Here is a 17,604-nt window from a genome sequence, read left to right as displayed (position 1 = left end):
ACCACTTTCCCTCCATTTTTGCTGATTTAAGGTTAAGAATACTCATAAGCTAGTAACTCCTTTTGGTGCCCAGATCTGTAAGAGATGTTCTTACCTCAGTCTGGGAAGTGCATCCTAGAGAGAACACAACACCAGGCACAAGTGCAGGGCTTCTGCTTTTCTTCCAGTCCTCCTTCCTCAAGGGGTGCAGAACTCTGTCGCTGGGTGAGCCACTGGTTTGTACAATTTACACGTGAGCCAGCAGTGGTGACACGTGGCACAGACTGACAGACAGACCAACTCCAACACTAAGCTCATGTATTCCCTTTATTGAACTGTACTAGTTATTGCAATCAGATAAGTCACATTTATAAAGCAGACCATCCAGTTGCACTGAAACCGATTATATTCATTACATAGTTTTAATCACTGTCCGGTGAACTGGCAAATCCAATCAAAGCATTAGTCTTTAATTAAAAAAAGAAAAAGAAATATTCAGACAATAGCCAAGCAATCACATCACAATGCACAGTTACCTAAAACTGCAATTAAAAAGCAGCTTAAAAAAAAAAAAAAACACATCTAATTTTTAACTATCAATATAATACAAGAAGCAACAAAGGGCAACAGCATCAAAGCAGATTTCGCTAACACTATAAATTCAGTCAGAAGCAGAAGCTCTAAAGTACACTAGCTGAAGCAGGACAATAAAAAATACTGAGCATGGAATACTTTTAATCTCTTCCATTAATATTCATTTCCAGCTGCTTATAATAGCAGCGCCTCATGGCCAAATCATTAGAGTTTTACATCTGGGTTGCAAATGACACTTTGATTGGATGTAATGTTCAAATGGTCCTCCCCACTGTGCCACCGTCAAGTCTTCTGCAGAGAGGTGTCCTGTAGTGCCAGTGGCTCACTGTGCGTGCTGGCTCAATGTGTGGTTCTGGAAAGACGAAAAAAGGAGACATGCATGAGGGGCAGAATAATAGAAAGCATGCCCATACCCTCCTACTCAGTACCATTTACGCAGAGCACAACATAAAAGCTTCTCAATTATTACAAAACAAAATACTTACGAGGACTTTTTCTTTACTGTAACAGCTGCCAATATGACACATTTGCTTTGTTCTGATAGATCTGTTAATACTGGCATGAACTTAGACAAAAAAAATTCTACAAGCCAAGTACAGCCATGAGGGCTTCTTTCTTTTTTTCCCCCCTTCAATACATATAAAGAAAGTGGTAACACTTCATGGGCAAAATATGCCTTCAGGGATTCCCTTAAGAGTGACCATTAAAAAAAAGTGAATCACTGTGGGAGCTTGAGCCATATTTTACTCTTTTATTATCACTAGTAACGGGTGCAAGCGCTGGCAGAGAGAGACACCAGATTGTGACACATACTCCTCAGTCCAAGAAATACTTCAGCAAGAACAGCTGAACCACCAACTCAGGCAACAGGGACATTAATCCCCAGCAGAAAGAAGACTGGATACGTAACCCAGAAGGTAAACCTCCCTAAGAACAGACCTTGCCCTACACATTTCTTTCAGAATCTTTTTTTGTTCTTTTTGGGTGGATCCTTAATAGCCTTGTGTCACCACAGAATCTCTCATCAGAGTATGCTGACCTGTCTTGCCACTTTGTGCTGGAGCCAATAAATAGCAAAGCCAATCTTGGAAGCACATTTTCAGAGTGGTACTGACTCACCTACATTTTGCGTGCTGACCAAAACCCCAGTCCTTCACATAAGCACAGCTTCATTTGTATGATTATTCAACTGTTGGAGCAACTGGAGAGGAGCTTCACGGTGAGCTTTTGTTGGACTGGGTCCCCAAGCATTCACAAGTATAAAAATTCATGTGCATTATTTCAAACTTATGCAACTTCACTGGTTTCCATCTGCCTAATAACAGAGCTGGGAAAGTCCGTCAGCTTGAATAATATGTTTTTAAACATGAAATGAATTTTGAATCCAATTATTTATTTACAACAACAGGGCTTTAAAATAAAGTAAGATACTTTAACTTTTAATAAATCATCTGGCTCTTCTAAATTATCCACAGTTACAACTCAATCCGGAAAGGAAAACGATCCTCCACTTTATACAGAAATGACATCTCCCTAATGAAAAGCATCTGTGGAAGGAGCTAGAGGGCAGCCTGAGATGCTTGGGCGTGCAGGCAGCAGTGACCCCGTTTGCAGTCAGGATTTCTGGACTGTGCACTCCCAAAAGCTGACCACCAGGTGTCAGAAGTGCTGCTGACTTTATACATCACGACAAAAGTTACCTGTGATATTGTACAGATGGGCTGAGAGGAAACTGCACAATAGCGGTCAGGCTTTAACGTGACAAAAGGTTAGAGAGAAGGCAGAAGAATTATAGCTGGAGCACACTCAGAAGGATCCCTTGTGAAATTAAATGCCAATCAACTGATGAAAAGAGTAAAATAGCTGTACCTTGTTTAGCATAACATCAGCCCTGTGAACACAGCCCCAGCTAGTGATGCTAATATTTCAGAATCAAAAAACGGAAGTACCGTCCAGACCTGGAAAGCTTATCAAGGGATAAAGCATTATATCTGAATACTATCCAGAGTGATAGCTGAAATGGCTTTGCTTCTAGACAATTTATCATTACCAACATAATATCCAATGGCTTTTTATTCTGTTGTACACGCAGATTTTCCTAGCTTTAAAGAGGAACAACCTTTGCAGTGATAATGCTGTTCTGAGATCAAGTCACAAGTGGGGATGAATGGAACCCTACAGACATTGCCACAGCACCAACAAGAAGCTTGTCCACTAAACATAACCAGAGAAACATTTAAATACTAAAAACTACACAAGGTGCACTGTGCTCAGACTGAGCATTTTAACAATGGGCACTTCTAGTGCACTTCATTACAGTTCTATTTTTAGTTCCTCCTGAATATCAATAAAAAAGAGTGAAACATTTACCATTTTCCAATCGAAAGAAGGCTATGCACAGTAGACAAATCCATACTTATTTAGGCAGTGTCATTTAAAAGATAATGCACCATCAGCACTAGATGCATGACGCACAGTCTACAGTCAGGGAGCATGATTTCAAACTTGTGTGGCTGCTGCATTGATTATACCAGGCAGGTCAATAAAGGAATGGTATGTGGCTCTTAATCTGATAATGAAGTTTTCATTGTGAGCCCTCCCTCCTCAAACATAGGTTAATAATATGTTCTGAACATTCCTAATGCAACCAATACACTGCTTTTGTGAACAGAATTTACACAAAGTAACAACAGATTATACTCAAATCCTGCAGCTATTCAGAGCTGAGTCAGATAGGAGCTGAGAAACTAAGCACGCGATCCAGCCATCAGTGTAAAACGAATAAAACACACATATTCCATATGCAGACTGTGGTTTTGTTTTACTATCTTGGGAATGGACCATTTATTCCCTTTGCAAGCATTATTGGCAATCAATATGCCGACTAGTCCCAGGACCAAGCGGTTAATAAATAGAGCCACATCTTACAACATTTTCACAAATGTATCTGTGACATCTAGGAATAGAAGAGTCTGAGCATGCAGAAATGAGCAGATCCTGCACAACCCATGCCCACACAAACCCACCAGTGCTGCCCACCCTAGAGCTTATGAGCACCCAATGACCACATCCCCGCATGGGCAACTGCCTCGCACCACTGGTGAGTTCAGAAGATCTTCCAACACCTGCCCATATCCTCTGCAGCCAGCACAGATTTCTCACAATTGGAAACGTGTTTCAGATCACACAAACATGCCTCCCAAAAAAGTCTGTCAACCTCTGTGCTTCCTACTGCAAGTTACCATCACATCACATCTTCTTGCTCTACTCTGCCCTGTGTGCATGAAGCTTCCTAGAACCACACTTTGCAGATGTCAGAAAGTGTCCAAGTTCAACGCTTATGTCTCTTTTCCCACGTGATCTTTGCATGTTTAACCCACGCACTGCACTCTTACAAAACAACCTTAACATCGGGCATCTCTAAGCATGCCCACTAACAAATTGCCCCTGCTGACCTTGATTTCAGACCAATTATAAAAATGTAGTTCTGGCAGTCAGAACGTGACAGGCCTTAGCAGAAATAGCTTACCCCTCTGCTACTGAGAGCTACGCCAGGATGAAACCTGGAAGTCCAGGAGGGACCAAGCATCTTGGAATGTGCAATGCCACGGGAATGCTTCCACCCACGTAGCCTTCCGTTGACTCATCAGCAAACTTCCCACCCTTTCTCAACAGGAGGGCAGGCAGGCGAGTGGGAAGCAGTTCTCATATGACTTGTCAATTCCAGAGTTTATATTTAAAATAAATAAATACATATCTTAATGGTGATTTCCAAAGGAAAATACAGCAGCCACAAAAATGAGGGCTCTCCAGGCATGCTTACGCATGTATTTGCACATCCACATGAGTACACATTTGGGGCTGGCAGGAGGCAGGACATAATTTGGAAGCTGAGCATTAAAAATGGCTCTTTTCAGCTCCTGTTAGGTCCCCAGGTTTACGCATGGCTCGCAGCTGATGCCCCACAGAATACATCATTCGGAGACATTACTGCAGCTGGAAAATTCTATAGCAGCACTAAGTCACCTGTCAAGATCAAGTAAGTCACAGCTTATTTATAGGGCAAGGTTGGAAAATTTTCTTTTTTTTTTTTTTTTCTTAATAATCAAACAAAATGGATAGCAATTCTGATAGCCAGATCAGGTGGAAAAATGCAACCACCCTGAGCCCCAGGGCTGTCTCGGTGTTTAAGTGGAATTTTCTACTTGCTGCACAATCCCCAAATGAACCATTTGCGGAAGTATCTGTGACCAAGGAACTGGGAGACAGGTTTTGCAGGAAATAAAAAGATTTCAAAGAATGGTTGGTTACTGTCCCTGTATGCACTGATTGCTCTCCACATCTTCCCTGGGGACACCCCCTGCCTGCCCTTTGGATATGGATCAAGCCATTTGTGCAGGACATCTACAATGAATAGTTCTTTTTCTATGTGCATTATTATGAAAACACTAGCATGACATTCTCCATTTTCAGAGCGCTATGTCAAGAAGAAAAGCATTGGTCTTGAAAGATGATCACTTACAGCAGTTAAAGGAACTCTTACAAGCTACATAAAGATTGAGAGAAAACACACAGAGAGAAAAGCAGCACATGACAGAGCCAAGTTCCAAGCCATGCAGTCAAGCTGGGAGTCTCCCACACTGCAGCAAAATTCCCTGCCAACAATTCACAGGTGTACTTCATAGGAGCAGGTGAAAAAAATAAAATGCAACTGTGAGGGGGGAGAGGGGGTGATAATGGTTTGAGGCCATAATACATCCAGTCTATGGTGCCACTGTGTATGTGTTACATATTTAGGTGTTTCACACCAGCCGTTTCAGTTGTACCATCTAAGCATATATACCTAGAAGACCATGTTATACAGGAATTAAGAAATGGCACAACAGGGCTGGTGATGCCCACTATCCTCAAATGAAATTCATAAACCTTCTACAGTTTTATATAGAGGCTGAGGCTGTGATCAAGGGTTGTAAAACTACTCTCTCTCATTCCAAATAACATTAAAATGAACAGAAACCATTCTCCAAATCATTCCAACAGGAATTATGGAGACAGAACATTTATGTGACAAACAGCCAATGTGAAACTCAATTGGTGATCAGCACATGGTGTGACCCACGACCATGAGTGTGTTGGGTACTGGAGAGCAGCTGCTCCATAAGAGAGACACTATGTCCACGGCTGCCCCATGCTTGTGCAAGTTGCTCTGGCTCCTGGACTGGGAGCATCGACCCCAACAGTGCCATGTGAACACAGCTGTCTGGTCTCACAGTGGTTGGCCATTCCTATTCACTGCATTTTCCAGGTAAGGTAAAGAGTCCTCCAGCTAGGGGCAAAAGCCCCAGCTGTCCACCTGCCCAGCAGGGCTGGGGCATTCAAGAGAAGAGATCCCTCCATATAACACCAACACAAACATCTTCAAGACAAAAAACTAAACTCCAAATTCAGACACTGGCTTGGGGACAAAGTTCAAGTCTCGCATTTGAACACAAATGTAAAAAAGAGACAAAAAACCTCCCAAGAGCTACGAACAGAAGTTAGAGCGTCTAAATATTTACAAAATACCATCTGCAACGTTCTTTTTTTTGAAAGTTGTTTTGCACCATTTGAATTCAAAATGGTCCAAAAAGCTCTCAGCCATTATTCTTCACAGATGTACCCACTCTAAGAGCAATCTATAAACACCAAAATCTTTATGTCTTGACTTTATAAAGAGATTACTTCAGGCAGAGGACACAGGACAAGCCTTGCTTTAGCCAATGAAGATTATGCTCTCTATAGAAAGCGGTGAGCCTTAAATTGGTGCCGCTCTAATCCTAAACTGGAGAGGAATTCAGGGGATGCCATGACCCAGAAGAGCAAGAGGAAAAAAGCTAAGTAGAAAAAAAATAAAAAATAGTACACTAAGAAGGAGAGGAATACAAAAAGGAGAGAAAGAAGGAGACAGAAGGAGAGCAAGCTTGATTTACAGGAAAAAATGATTTATTTTTATTTTCAATTTTTGGTCATTACTCTGCCATCAGACTAAAGAAAAATCACCTTTGCACTCCCTTGCAGTTCATATGTGCTTATTTTTAGAACTGTTTGACAATTATCCAAGGGTCTAAGACTAACAGATGGCCTGTCTTAAAGCCTCATATGTTCACTAGTTTGCACTTCTGACAAACAGTAAATGTACTCAAGAGTGTGCCATAAACAGGGCTGAATGAATACTCAGAACACGATTTAGTTAATACACTTCATTAGAACTGATAGGAGTAACCAATGTTTCCCATAAAACCAAGTGTTAATTCCCCTTTCAGTGGTTTCAGGTACCTCTTACCGGTGACATTTATATATTTAGATCTTACTTTCCAGGAAATACAGCATCACTTCTTCCCTTTCCCCTGTTACTTCACCCACCACATAAAATGCTTGTAACAACTCAACTCCAAGTTATCATGGTATTCAATAAAAAAAGCTGTCAGAAAAGACAGGTTCCCATGTCCCTTCTTTATCTAAAGAATCCCTTGAAATTGAGGTAGTGACAAAGGAAAGGTGGCACATCCTTTGTAAAAGGAGAAGTCTGCCTGTGTTCCTGCCTACTTCACACCTCTCAGCATCTGATAACTTGCCATACACTAGTCAGTCCCAGCATTAGCACACTTTTAGCTGGCACATCAACAAATGCAGTCAGGAAGCTTTGCAGTGCATTGAACATCAACAACAGCAAAATCACTTCAAGTGTGTAAGAAAATACACCTGGAGGTTTAGTGCCTCTGAAAGCTAGGCTGGCTATTCAGACAAGGAGATGTGCACCCCGGTCACCAACGCTGCACACACTTTGCTGAACACACCTCGGCCACACAGAGCGCTTTGTCTGAAGCCGGTAGGTTCAGAACTCACAGAATATTTACATGGAAAAAAGCTGATCCACATATGACCAACTAAACACTGCCAGCTTTTTGTTTTTTAACAATTCTTTTCCTACTGCTTGCATTTGCCTATATTGAAATGCAACTGCCCGAGCATTGTTCTTCACAAATCACACACACACACTTGAGCACCACCCCCAGCCCTCGCCTGCCTTTGTTCTGCATACATGGGTCTGTGTGCTCTGCTGCCGTGCTGGACAGTCTGAACAATTTGCCATTCTGTCTCCATACTGACATTGCTTTTGTTAATTCTAACATTTTCTTGAATTTGGGTATGCATTTCCATGCTACTCTGCATTTGAAACATTACCTTTTAATACAAATACCTTTTTTTACGGTTATTTTCCCCAGTGCCAGGCTTTTCTTGCACTAGCTAAGGATTTTTTGGATGATTTATGAATTTAATTTCTCTTCTAATTCAGGTTGCATAGTCCTAATTGGACTCTGACAACATGTTTCCCAATTCCACATGAGACTAATAATTCTGTACCGTCAGTCTTCCTGACCTGACATCTCTCTGTATTCCCTAAAAACTCAGAATAAAACAAGGTGATCCTATTACAAGTGGACCACAAATACTAGTTTAAGCCCGGTACTGCATCTCATATTCGATTAAATATCTCAGCAGATAGTCTATATGCTTCTTTCAAAAACACGGGACAAAATGCTGGAGCACAAAAGCAAACTGAAGCCTTTGGGAAAATTTCCTTACCATGGCACTTTGGAAATAAAAACCACAGGAGGATATATTACTAAGAAATACGCAGAGACTTCTGTTAGAGAAGCTCACTGTAAACACACTGTGATTCACTGAAGCACCCAATGAAACAAGGGAGCTAATAATACCTGTCCCACGGGACCGCATGCTCCTGAGAATTTTACTCAGAAATGCAAATGCATCAGATCCATGTGGCTTGAAGCTTGCAGTATGCTACACACAGGATCAAAATAAGTGGAGGGAAGAACCGTGTACTTCTTAATGTAAAGTGGGGGCAGATTTAATTACTATTGTCAGAAGTCTGTGAAAACAGTCCTTTTAGGATTCCTATGCTCCTTCCATAATCTCAGCATTTCTCCCTGGTGAATGCCCATTTCTGGTGACCCTGACAGAAGGGTTGCTTGGAGGATGTCCACACGCTGCCCAGTGATGCCTCTGGCACATCAGCTTGGGCAATGGCAGCTCTGTTCCACAGGAGCTGCTCCCAGCCCATGGCTGGCACCCACCTGGCAGGCAATGGCACCTCGTGCTCTGCCTGAGTCTGAAGAAACTTCCACCGTTGTGCTAACAAAAGCAAATGCATTCCAGTGCTGACAGGACTTCATCTTTTTCTGAGTCTTAAACAGGGAAACATTGCATTACAAAATCATTTGCAAGAGCAGAACCACTTTCTAGGAGTTTTCTTAGCTATTCGTCTCAAAATCATGACTTGTTGATTTCTTTAAGCCTATCTGAAACACGTCCCATTAACCCCTCCTAAGGTAAAACACACCACAGAAGCCCAAAACTGTCCATTTATTTGAGGGCTGGCATCATCACTGGGAGACACTTTGTAGCTCTTCTATGAACACTGAATAATTTTCTGATTAGCTGCCTGTTACAAGACCAGGTGAGCATCCTCTCCCATTTTTTCTTAAAAACTACTTTAAACTGAAAGAAAACACTTTACATAGCCCTTTTAGCATTCACCAGTCAAAATGCACTGACAAAAGCTTCACTGAAGGACTGTTTCTATGGGAATACAAACCAACAAAAGCCATGGCATTCAAAGTTGAACCAAAAACTGGCTCCTTCTCTTGCCCTGCTGTTCCTTGGCATGGCAAGGGTCACTGAACAGCAGCTGATTTCCTGTAGCTTTTTTTTTTTTCCTGCAGCAGTAAGGTATTCTTGGTGGCAAGGACTGGGTACAAAAGAGCTTCAGCCTCAATTGTGAATTTTAATGCAAATATTAACAGGGACATACCTTGCAGCCTTCACTTAGGCAATATCCTCCATTGATAACTATGGGAGCTGCAGCTGAATACAATTCTTTAGACCAAATAAGCAAGTGCAGAAAGGCTGGCTCCAAATGAGCTACGTTTATCAGCATTTAGGTTACAGGTAACACAGCTCTTTCATTGTGATTCTTCTAAAAAGCAACAACTAAAGAAGAACTCTCTCTAATTAAATACAGATGTGACAAATTGTATTGCTTAGCATTATGGATGCATTTTTCTTAAAAGGCAGAGAAATATCCCCATCACATGGTGCCCACACACTGCTCAGTCTGACAAAACAAGTGGTCAGTGACGTGTTGTCCTGGACACAGTGGCTGTTATTGCAGATTTCCAATTTCAAAAGGGGCAAAAAATCCTCCAGTACAAGTTTCTGCTATAAAACAGCAAGGCCATAGTTCATAGAAGCACTTTACATGCCTTCCCATTAGCACAGACGCCACTGGCAAAGCAGGAATCTGCAGACAGAACTGTCATCAGCCCACTGCCTGAAGGAATTAACCCCAGAGGAACTGTTAGTATGAAGGACCAAGGATGACTGGTTCCCATAAGAAACAGTGGGGCCAAAATATCACCAACATGATCTGTCTCCTCAAAGACATCACAAGATAAAGCAATGAGGCAATGCTGCTGTGCTGTGTGCACAAAATTACTGTAGCTGTTACAAAATGGGATTTTCCAGGCAGTGCTACTGCATTACAAGTGTCACTGATACTCAGAAAATTTAACTTCTAAACAGCAAGATGCTACATTTTAAGCAAGTACGATTTCATGCAAAGACTAAAAGCACATCTGTGCCCCAAAAGAGGGCAACATTTTCAAGAGCAAGTGTCTTAGAACTCCTCTTGGAGACACAACCATGCGCTGCAGTGAGGACAGATAACACTATATGCAGTCCAGCCTCAGCGCCCACGGCCACGTGTTCAGATTGAGCTACCATAGAAACAAAGGGGGTTTGGTGGTTAGGCAGGCACTCACCTTGGGGTTGGCTCTGCAGGCAGTGAGCTGCTGTCCCCATGTGCTGCAGAGCCAGAGCCATGCAGGCTCTGCAGCGCTGACCTCCAGGTCTACGTGCCACCTGCCCAGGACACAGCAGAGGACACACAAAATGCTCTGCAGAGAATAAGCTCAAGCACTGCAAGTGAATAAACTCAGGACTGCTGCTGCTGAATATGGGCTGGCACAAATAGAAGTGGGGTGGCAAAGCCTTGCTGAACTCACGGTGATCCTACACGACAGCACAACGTATCTTTATGCTGAACCCATCAGCATGCGTAGGGTTATCTGTATCATCTATGTTTTTCCAGCAAAGCCCTGTCACCTTGCTGTGGATAGGCAGTTTACTATATTTCACATTATTCTATCAATATGAAACATGAAAAAAGGATGAAGCTCAGCAATCAGCCCAGGAGCATTTGCTACAAGTGTTGGGTCGTGCAACACATGCGTCCAGCCTGCACGTAAAACACTGCTGTGCCAGTTTGGTTTAACACAGAACAGGCACAATCTGGAAAAAAATGCTTTCTAAATGATCTTACATTCCCTCCTTTCTCCACTGGTCAAGGCGTGATATGAAACCAATCTGAGAATCTGGTGTTAAAACCGAGCATTAACTATGCAAACATGACTATGTCTGAATATACTTCTCTGAAAACTACTTCAGGAAGGGGAAGCAACAAGACTACTGCAGAACTGCTGTATGTCTCTATACATAACTCAGCTCCCTGAGAGCAGGCTGGACTGCAAGTACAACAGCCTTCCTGCCAAAAGCACAAGGTGCAGGCACTGACAGCCCGGTGCACGAGCCCAGCTGCAGGCAGGCAAGCTACCAACTTGCCAGATCACAGTTCCTTCTTTTGTTCTTACCAGGCCCCATTGTTTCCTGACCACTCACTGCTCAAGCTCTATATCCAACCTCACAGAGCAAGAACAGCAGGTATGCCATCAAGGAAGCAGCCAGCAGCTCTCTCATGCTATTTAAAATGTCCCCAGGAAGGCCACCCAAAGGGCAGGACTGGGTCCTCAGCTGCACCCAACTGCTACAGGGAAAACCACTGCTCCCGTTGCCTTTCACTGACTAAGAGCCAAACCCGAGTTAAACCCTACATCTTTTGTTTGGCATAGCACAAGTACACTCAAAGCCTTCAAAATTTCTTCATGAAGCTATTTTTCAGATGCCTTCTAATGGCAGAAGTGGCGGGGGCTCCACCAGCGCTGCAGGAGTAGGAAACCATGGTACAGCATCAATCCAGGATTTCCTGTCTGAAATTTGGTCTTCACATCTGAAATACAATATATACACAATGCCTGTACATTGCCGTACATTTATTATCTTCTTGGGGAAATGATATAAAGGACAAAAGAGACTATGTTTACTCCCTCCCCCGCTGCTTATACAATCTAATAATTTATTTCTCCTGGACACAAGTTTCAGATTTAAACAAAATCCCTGAAACCTAAAGATGCTACACAGTAGAGGCTAGGACAGTATTTCTTTCTATTTCAGAGATGGAGTGTTTAATGCACTGCTCTGTTTACCAGTAGCCCTAAATTTCTGAGGAAAAAAGGAGACCGTTTCACTGTGGCAGACCCCAGATGTAAATACAGGCAGACTACAATCACCTTCATACAGTTAAAAATATCCGGTTATTGGAAATGGTTCATCTAGGTTTAGACTGTTTGTTTTTTTCCAGAGAAGCCATGCTGGGGAACTCTTTTACGACATCTTGCTCATACTGTAGCCATATATCATTCACCTCTCTGAAAACAAAGTATGCTTCTATGATGTAAGAAATATCTGCAATTAGAAAAATAACCACACCCTCTTTGAGGAAAATAAAATAAAATACATGTTCAAACCACTCAGCAGTGATCTTAAGGAAACTGCAAAAACCAAGAGTATGAATTCATGCTAACTGTTACAAACATATCCATCTGCTCACGGACTAACCAGCGACTGAAACTGATGAATCCACTGAAAGGTAATTTTCAAGTCCACTAACGTCTGTCCTCTTCCAGTAATAAAGTAAATGTTTTTCAGTAACTGTGCTGCTTCTGAATGCCAATTTCTGTTTAGGCAGGCTTTGGTTTTGGTTCTCACTACAAAAAAAAATTAAAAATGCCTATCAAATATCTTTTCTTTCCAAAGGTGAAACCAAGCTTTTAAAGAACAAGCAACATTTCAAGCCAGAGAAGACAAAACTCCAATCAGATAAATGGCGTGTGTAATGACTGAGAACCATGGTTGCCTCAGGTTTCTTGAATGGGCTGTAGGATGGAATTTGGCACAAACAGTCTGATGTTGAAGCTTACATCTCTTTTACTGCAGACAAGAAACTCACTAAAATACATAAATAATGAATGCGGCTGGGGATCTGTGCCGGTACGACTGCTGGTTCTGCAAGGTGCAGGAGCACAAACAGACTGCTCCACGTTTTTGTTATTACCGAATCCTTGTTCTCCAACAATAAACACAGAATATTTTATCTGAAATGTCTTCTGCAGTACATACAATATAAGTTTCAGCTCTTTAAAAGTGCCAGCAAATTGCAGAAAGATAAGTTACAAAGACGTACCTAATTTGCTGTGATGAATTGTGTGCATGCTTCAGTGATCAAAACTGCAGCTGAGACCTATTATATTTAATGATCTAGACATTTCTTGTGAAAACACTCAGGCATATACTCTTATGTCTGGACAAGCATCCCCGTTTTGCTCCAGCAGCAAGCAAATGAAGAAACAGAACTTTTAAAACCATACTGTACTCCACCTTGGATGAGCTTTTTAAAACAGGGACTTCTCAAGCTCCACTGTTTTCCTCCTTAAATAGTGCTTATGTTCTGCCCTTTCCAATGCAGCATCCCTGTTCCCTTGAAAGCTAAAGTTGGTTGCTTTGGATGACAGTGATGCCCACTGGAAGAAACAGAACTAATCCACGCTCAGAACCCAAACTACACTTCATCGCCCCTACAACAGCAAAAAGATAGAAAAAACAACAAAACCAGAGTGGCTGTATTAGAGAACTCCTCCCATCAGCAATGACAAATAAACGCTGTGACAAGACTTTTTGGAAAGAAAAAAAGAACCTAAAAGAACAGAAAATGAAACAAAAACCCCACAATTTTCTAAATTTGCCTACATACTACAAAAACATTCTTTCTATTATAAGGACTATGCCCTGCCTGAGGCTCTGGTGGTGGGAAGCAATAGTATCCGAATCTGCTGTCCCCAGGGTCGCTGTCGCTGCACAGCCAGCTGTGCTGATGGGCACGCTCACAGACCCACAGATTGCAGCCCCTCTGCTCCTGGAAGAGCAGAGGGAATGAGACTTTGTACCACGTTCCTATGGGGATAGGAATTCCGCCTTACAAACAGATCAAGGACTTCTGAGTAAAGGGTCTCAGTTTCCTGATGTCTCAAGTCTGGCTTCTCCACAATTTTCCTGCATAGATTTGAGTGTATTGTTCATCTTCAGACTTTCCAAATTTGTAAGATAGGGAAGAAAAGAACAAGTAAGTTTAATTCAGTCACAGCTGTATTAAAAAAAAAACCACAGAAATCTGCAGAGAGAAACTGCACAAAATACAGAACCACAAATCCAAGAGCTCATTTTCTCCCTCCCTGGTCAGTTTGAACTTTTTTCTGTCATTCATTATTCAACAAAATAGAGCAAATCGCATCTTTTGTGTTTGACTGCAGAAATTAGGATTCTGAAGTGCTATTTCATTCACCTGAGGAGCTGCTAAATACTATCACAGCAGTAATTTGCAATAGTGTGCTAAAGAATGAAGAAAAGGTATTTGTTAATTGTTGACATAACAAAATTAATTTTCCATCTCCAAACTTTTTCTCATCTCTCCTGTGAGCTCTGATGCAATGTTACTGACTGGCACTGCTGAAATGCCAACTTGCATTTCTCATCCTTAATTTCACTCTAAATGTCATTAGTAATTGTTATTGCCAGACCAGAGAGTGCAATCTGGTCTTTCCGAAAGAAAATCTATTTCTCATTTCTTCTCCTGTGCTTCCTCCTTTTGGTCAAGGATGGATGTTTAACATGCCCACGTGCCCTGCTTGCAATAGCAGGGAAATGCATTAATGTATCTGGAAGTAAAACATTCCTGCTGTATTTATTAACAGTGTGCCTGGACCTTTATGAACACCAAACCGTATGTTTAGAGGGCCTTTAAAGCTTAGCTTTCAAGAACACTAACAAGTCTTAATGAATAAAGCTAACAAGTGCAGGAAGGAGACACCCTTTAATGTACACATACAAACCCCTCTCTGGATTCTTCCATCAATTACTTCTTTTGGTGGGTAATCATGTTGTCAAACACAAAAGCAAAACCTTTGCATAGTGTTTGTTCTCTCTTTCTGCCACACGTGAAAAAAAACAAACCAAACCAACAACCTTCAGCCTGCATGCGTACAGCACAGCTAGCTTTGGTCTCAGCTAGTATGTCACACATTCGCCCACCAAGTACAAAGGGCTTCCACCACAGAGTGGAAGCAGAGATTAGATGTGTTCAAAGGAAAGCTGGCAAGCATACAAGGTTGAGTCCTTGCACACCTCCACGTGTGCAGCAGTGATTTACAACCATGTTCAGCACCCACTGAATTTGGCCTCCAGCAGCAAGGGGAGAGAAGCACCCTGGCAGCAGAACTCCATCCTGGGAGGGACTGCATGTGCCACAACAGACCTTTAGTGGGCTCCCAAAAATCAGCATGTCTTACGTTTGTGTATCTACACCGCAATATAACATATATAAAATAGTTCAAAGCTAGGCTGCATTTCCATATCCATTAACTAAAGGCATCTTAGCTCAGAATAAATAGACATTTGGACATTTCCAGCCAGGAATTGTGCTTTCAATAAACACAATTGATGCATATACATTGTCTCTTGGCGGCTTACACTCATGGCCATCTGTTGGGATGGCATGGTGCCTACACAAAAGTTGGTTGGACCCTTGCCTTAGGGCATAGATGACAGGCAACAACGGGTTTAGCTGGGCAGCCTGAGCGCCGGCTTCAAGTGCCATCTCTGCTGTAGGAAGCCCCTTCTGTGTGCCAGCACTGCCACATTGGAACGACATGCCTCCTTACACTTGATCACACATGTTGACACTTGGGTGCGCTTAAGTGCATTAATGACTCAAACGATGCCTTTCACCTGGCTCCCTTTTCTTCCTCCACTCTGCATCACTGCTGGGTTTTCTGCACGAGTTAAAGCCAAGTTAGGCACATTTTGTTAGCCAGGGCCAGCCACAGAATGGCATTAATGGTGCAAAAAATGAAGAAGGCCTTTTCTATCGTGGGACAGCTACTCATATTTCTGAGCTTCAGCTCAGGTGAGTCTTCATAGACTTGAAAGACCTTTATGCATCCGTCTGGAGAGATGTCAAAGATAACAAAAAAAAAAGCAATACATTGACCAGAATTTCCTTTCCAAACAACAACACTGTACCTTGCAACCATGCCAAACACAGGGCAGTTTGGGATTTCTGCATCACCTTCACATAAAGCAGAAAGGACCTGGCTGTGCCAACGCCTCCTCAGCCTGGGGGCAGGGAGCAGAGCACTGCTGAGTCACACAGAGGGGCCAGGGTGCCTCCCTCACTTTTACACAGCATTTCCCTCCTGAGCGTCAGGCCCAGGACAGATCTGCTTCTGCTGCAGAGCCCCAGCAGCATTCCCACAGCTCTGCACACTATGAGAGCCATCTCCTAACCCCAAGTTTGTAAACAGCCACACAGACCTCCCCCACTGAATTCAAACTTACGGAGATCCACAGACCCAGGGGGACAAAAACTCTTCTGCACGGTGACACCGGAACAGAGGTAACGCTTCTGGTTTCGCAGTCCATAACGAACGTTCATGCAGACAGACTCAATGTGATGGGTATGTGCCTACAGCACTTTTAATTTTTAATTATTGTTAGTTATAATTATCTGACTGTGTCTGAATGAAACCCAGCAATATGGCTGGAATAGATTTTGGTGTTCTTGTAATTTATTAGCTTTGTAACTACTAATAATTAAAATTTAACAATACTCTAAGCACCACAGCAACATTTTTGAGAAGTGCTAGCCAGATCTGCTCACATAACTGCCTGGGTCATCATCAGGATTTTAAAGGAAGAACAAACAGTTGAAAAAAAAAAAAAAATTAATACATTAATGCAGAAATATAAATTCCATCCAAAATGAAAAAAAAAAAAAAGGTTTTCTTTTTGAAAAACTACTTGCATATTTTGTTGATGCTTCATACAGAGCTTAGAAAGAGCTTGTGGTTTGTTTCCAGCTACTGTGTTGACACTGCAGTCTTGCTAAGCTCTGAAATAAGCAGGGGTTACATAAGTAGGAGGAGCGCTGCTCTCTGGGTCCTGTCGCCCTGCCACGCTCTCCCGTCCCCAGGGAAAATATCTTTCCTGCAGCAGCATCAAAATGCCATAGATTTGCATTTCCCTCTCTGACTGTATAAACACTCGTCCAGAAGCACTGAGATATTTCAGGGTCTCATAAGAACACTTTGACTCCTATCTAATTCAGCTGGTGACACCAAACAGTTCCACAGAACAGGGTGCAGACCCAAGATCTCTTCAGTCTCTTTCCTGTGCTCTGACCACTGGTGGCAAATGGAGCCCTAGGATGGAGCTCTGGGGCTCTCGTTCCCCATCTGCTTCACTGTACAGCTCAGGAATTGCTGGCAGCAGCAGCTGGCTACCCCCAGCCTCGCAGCAGTGCTTGCAGGGAGGCCCCAGGGCTGCAGAGCAGCACCTCCACATCTCCCATGAGGACCTGTTGTCCCTAGGTGGCTCAGAGCAGTGCCTGCTCCCCCGGGCAGCAGGCAGCTCAGTATGAGATGTGTCAGACACCGCGCTGACGTTAAAGGCAGACTTTAAAAAGAAAACCTGCTTAGGGCTTGAGCTGCTGTAATCAGTGGAAAGAATCCTAAGGACTTTGATGTGGACCAAATCAAGCCCCTGGAGGACGTTCATGGTAAATCATTATTAATATAACGAGCTCAATTTCTGTGCAGCAGCTCATGCCTGTTTATAGATATATGAAAATTGCCAGCTCTTCACATAAAATAAAATGAGGAAGGAGACAGACCACAGTGTTAA

The 17,604-nt window shown here is 42.6% G+C and overlaps 1 protein-coding gene across 5 annotated transcripts in view; it reads right to left on the bottom strand.

Moving 5' to 3' along the window:
• Positions 1–293: 293 nt before the first annotated feature.
• The window catches only part of ZNF423 (zinc finger protein 423), a 163,998-nt gene continuing 146,687 nt past the window's right edge, over positions 294–17,604 (bottom strand). For all 5 annotated transcript variants that reach the window (XM_042821744.1, XM_042821745.1, XM_042821741.1 and 2 more), the window contains one exon: positions 294–925. In XM_042821744.1, coding sequence (XP_042677678.1) covers positions 896–925 — 30 coding nt within the window. In that variant the 3' untranslated portion in view covers positions 294–895. The remainder of the gene's footprint in view (positions 926–17,604) is intronic.

This window comes from Centrocercus urophasianus, unplaced genomic scaffold (genome assembly GCF_019232065.1).
Source record: "Centrocercus urophasianus isolate 14NV4802_14NV808 unplaced genomic scaffold, USGS_Curo_1.0 seq_2, whole genome shotgun sequence".
Classification (NCBI taxonomy): domain Eukaryota; kingdom Metazoa; phylum Chordata; class Aves; order Galliformes; family Phasianidae; genus Centrocercus; species Centrocercus urophasianus.
This window is presented reverse-complemented; position numbering and strand designations above follow the sequence as displayed.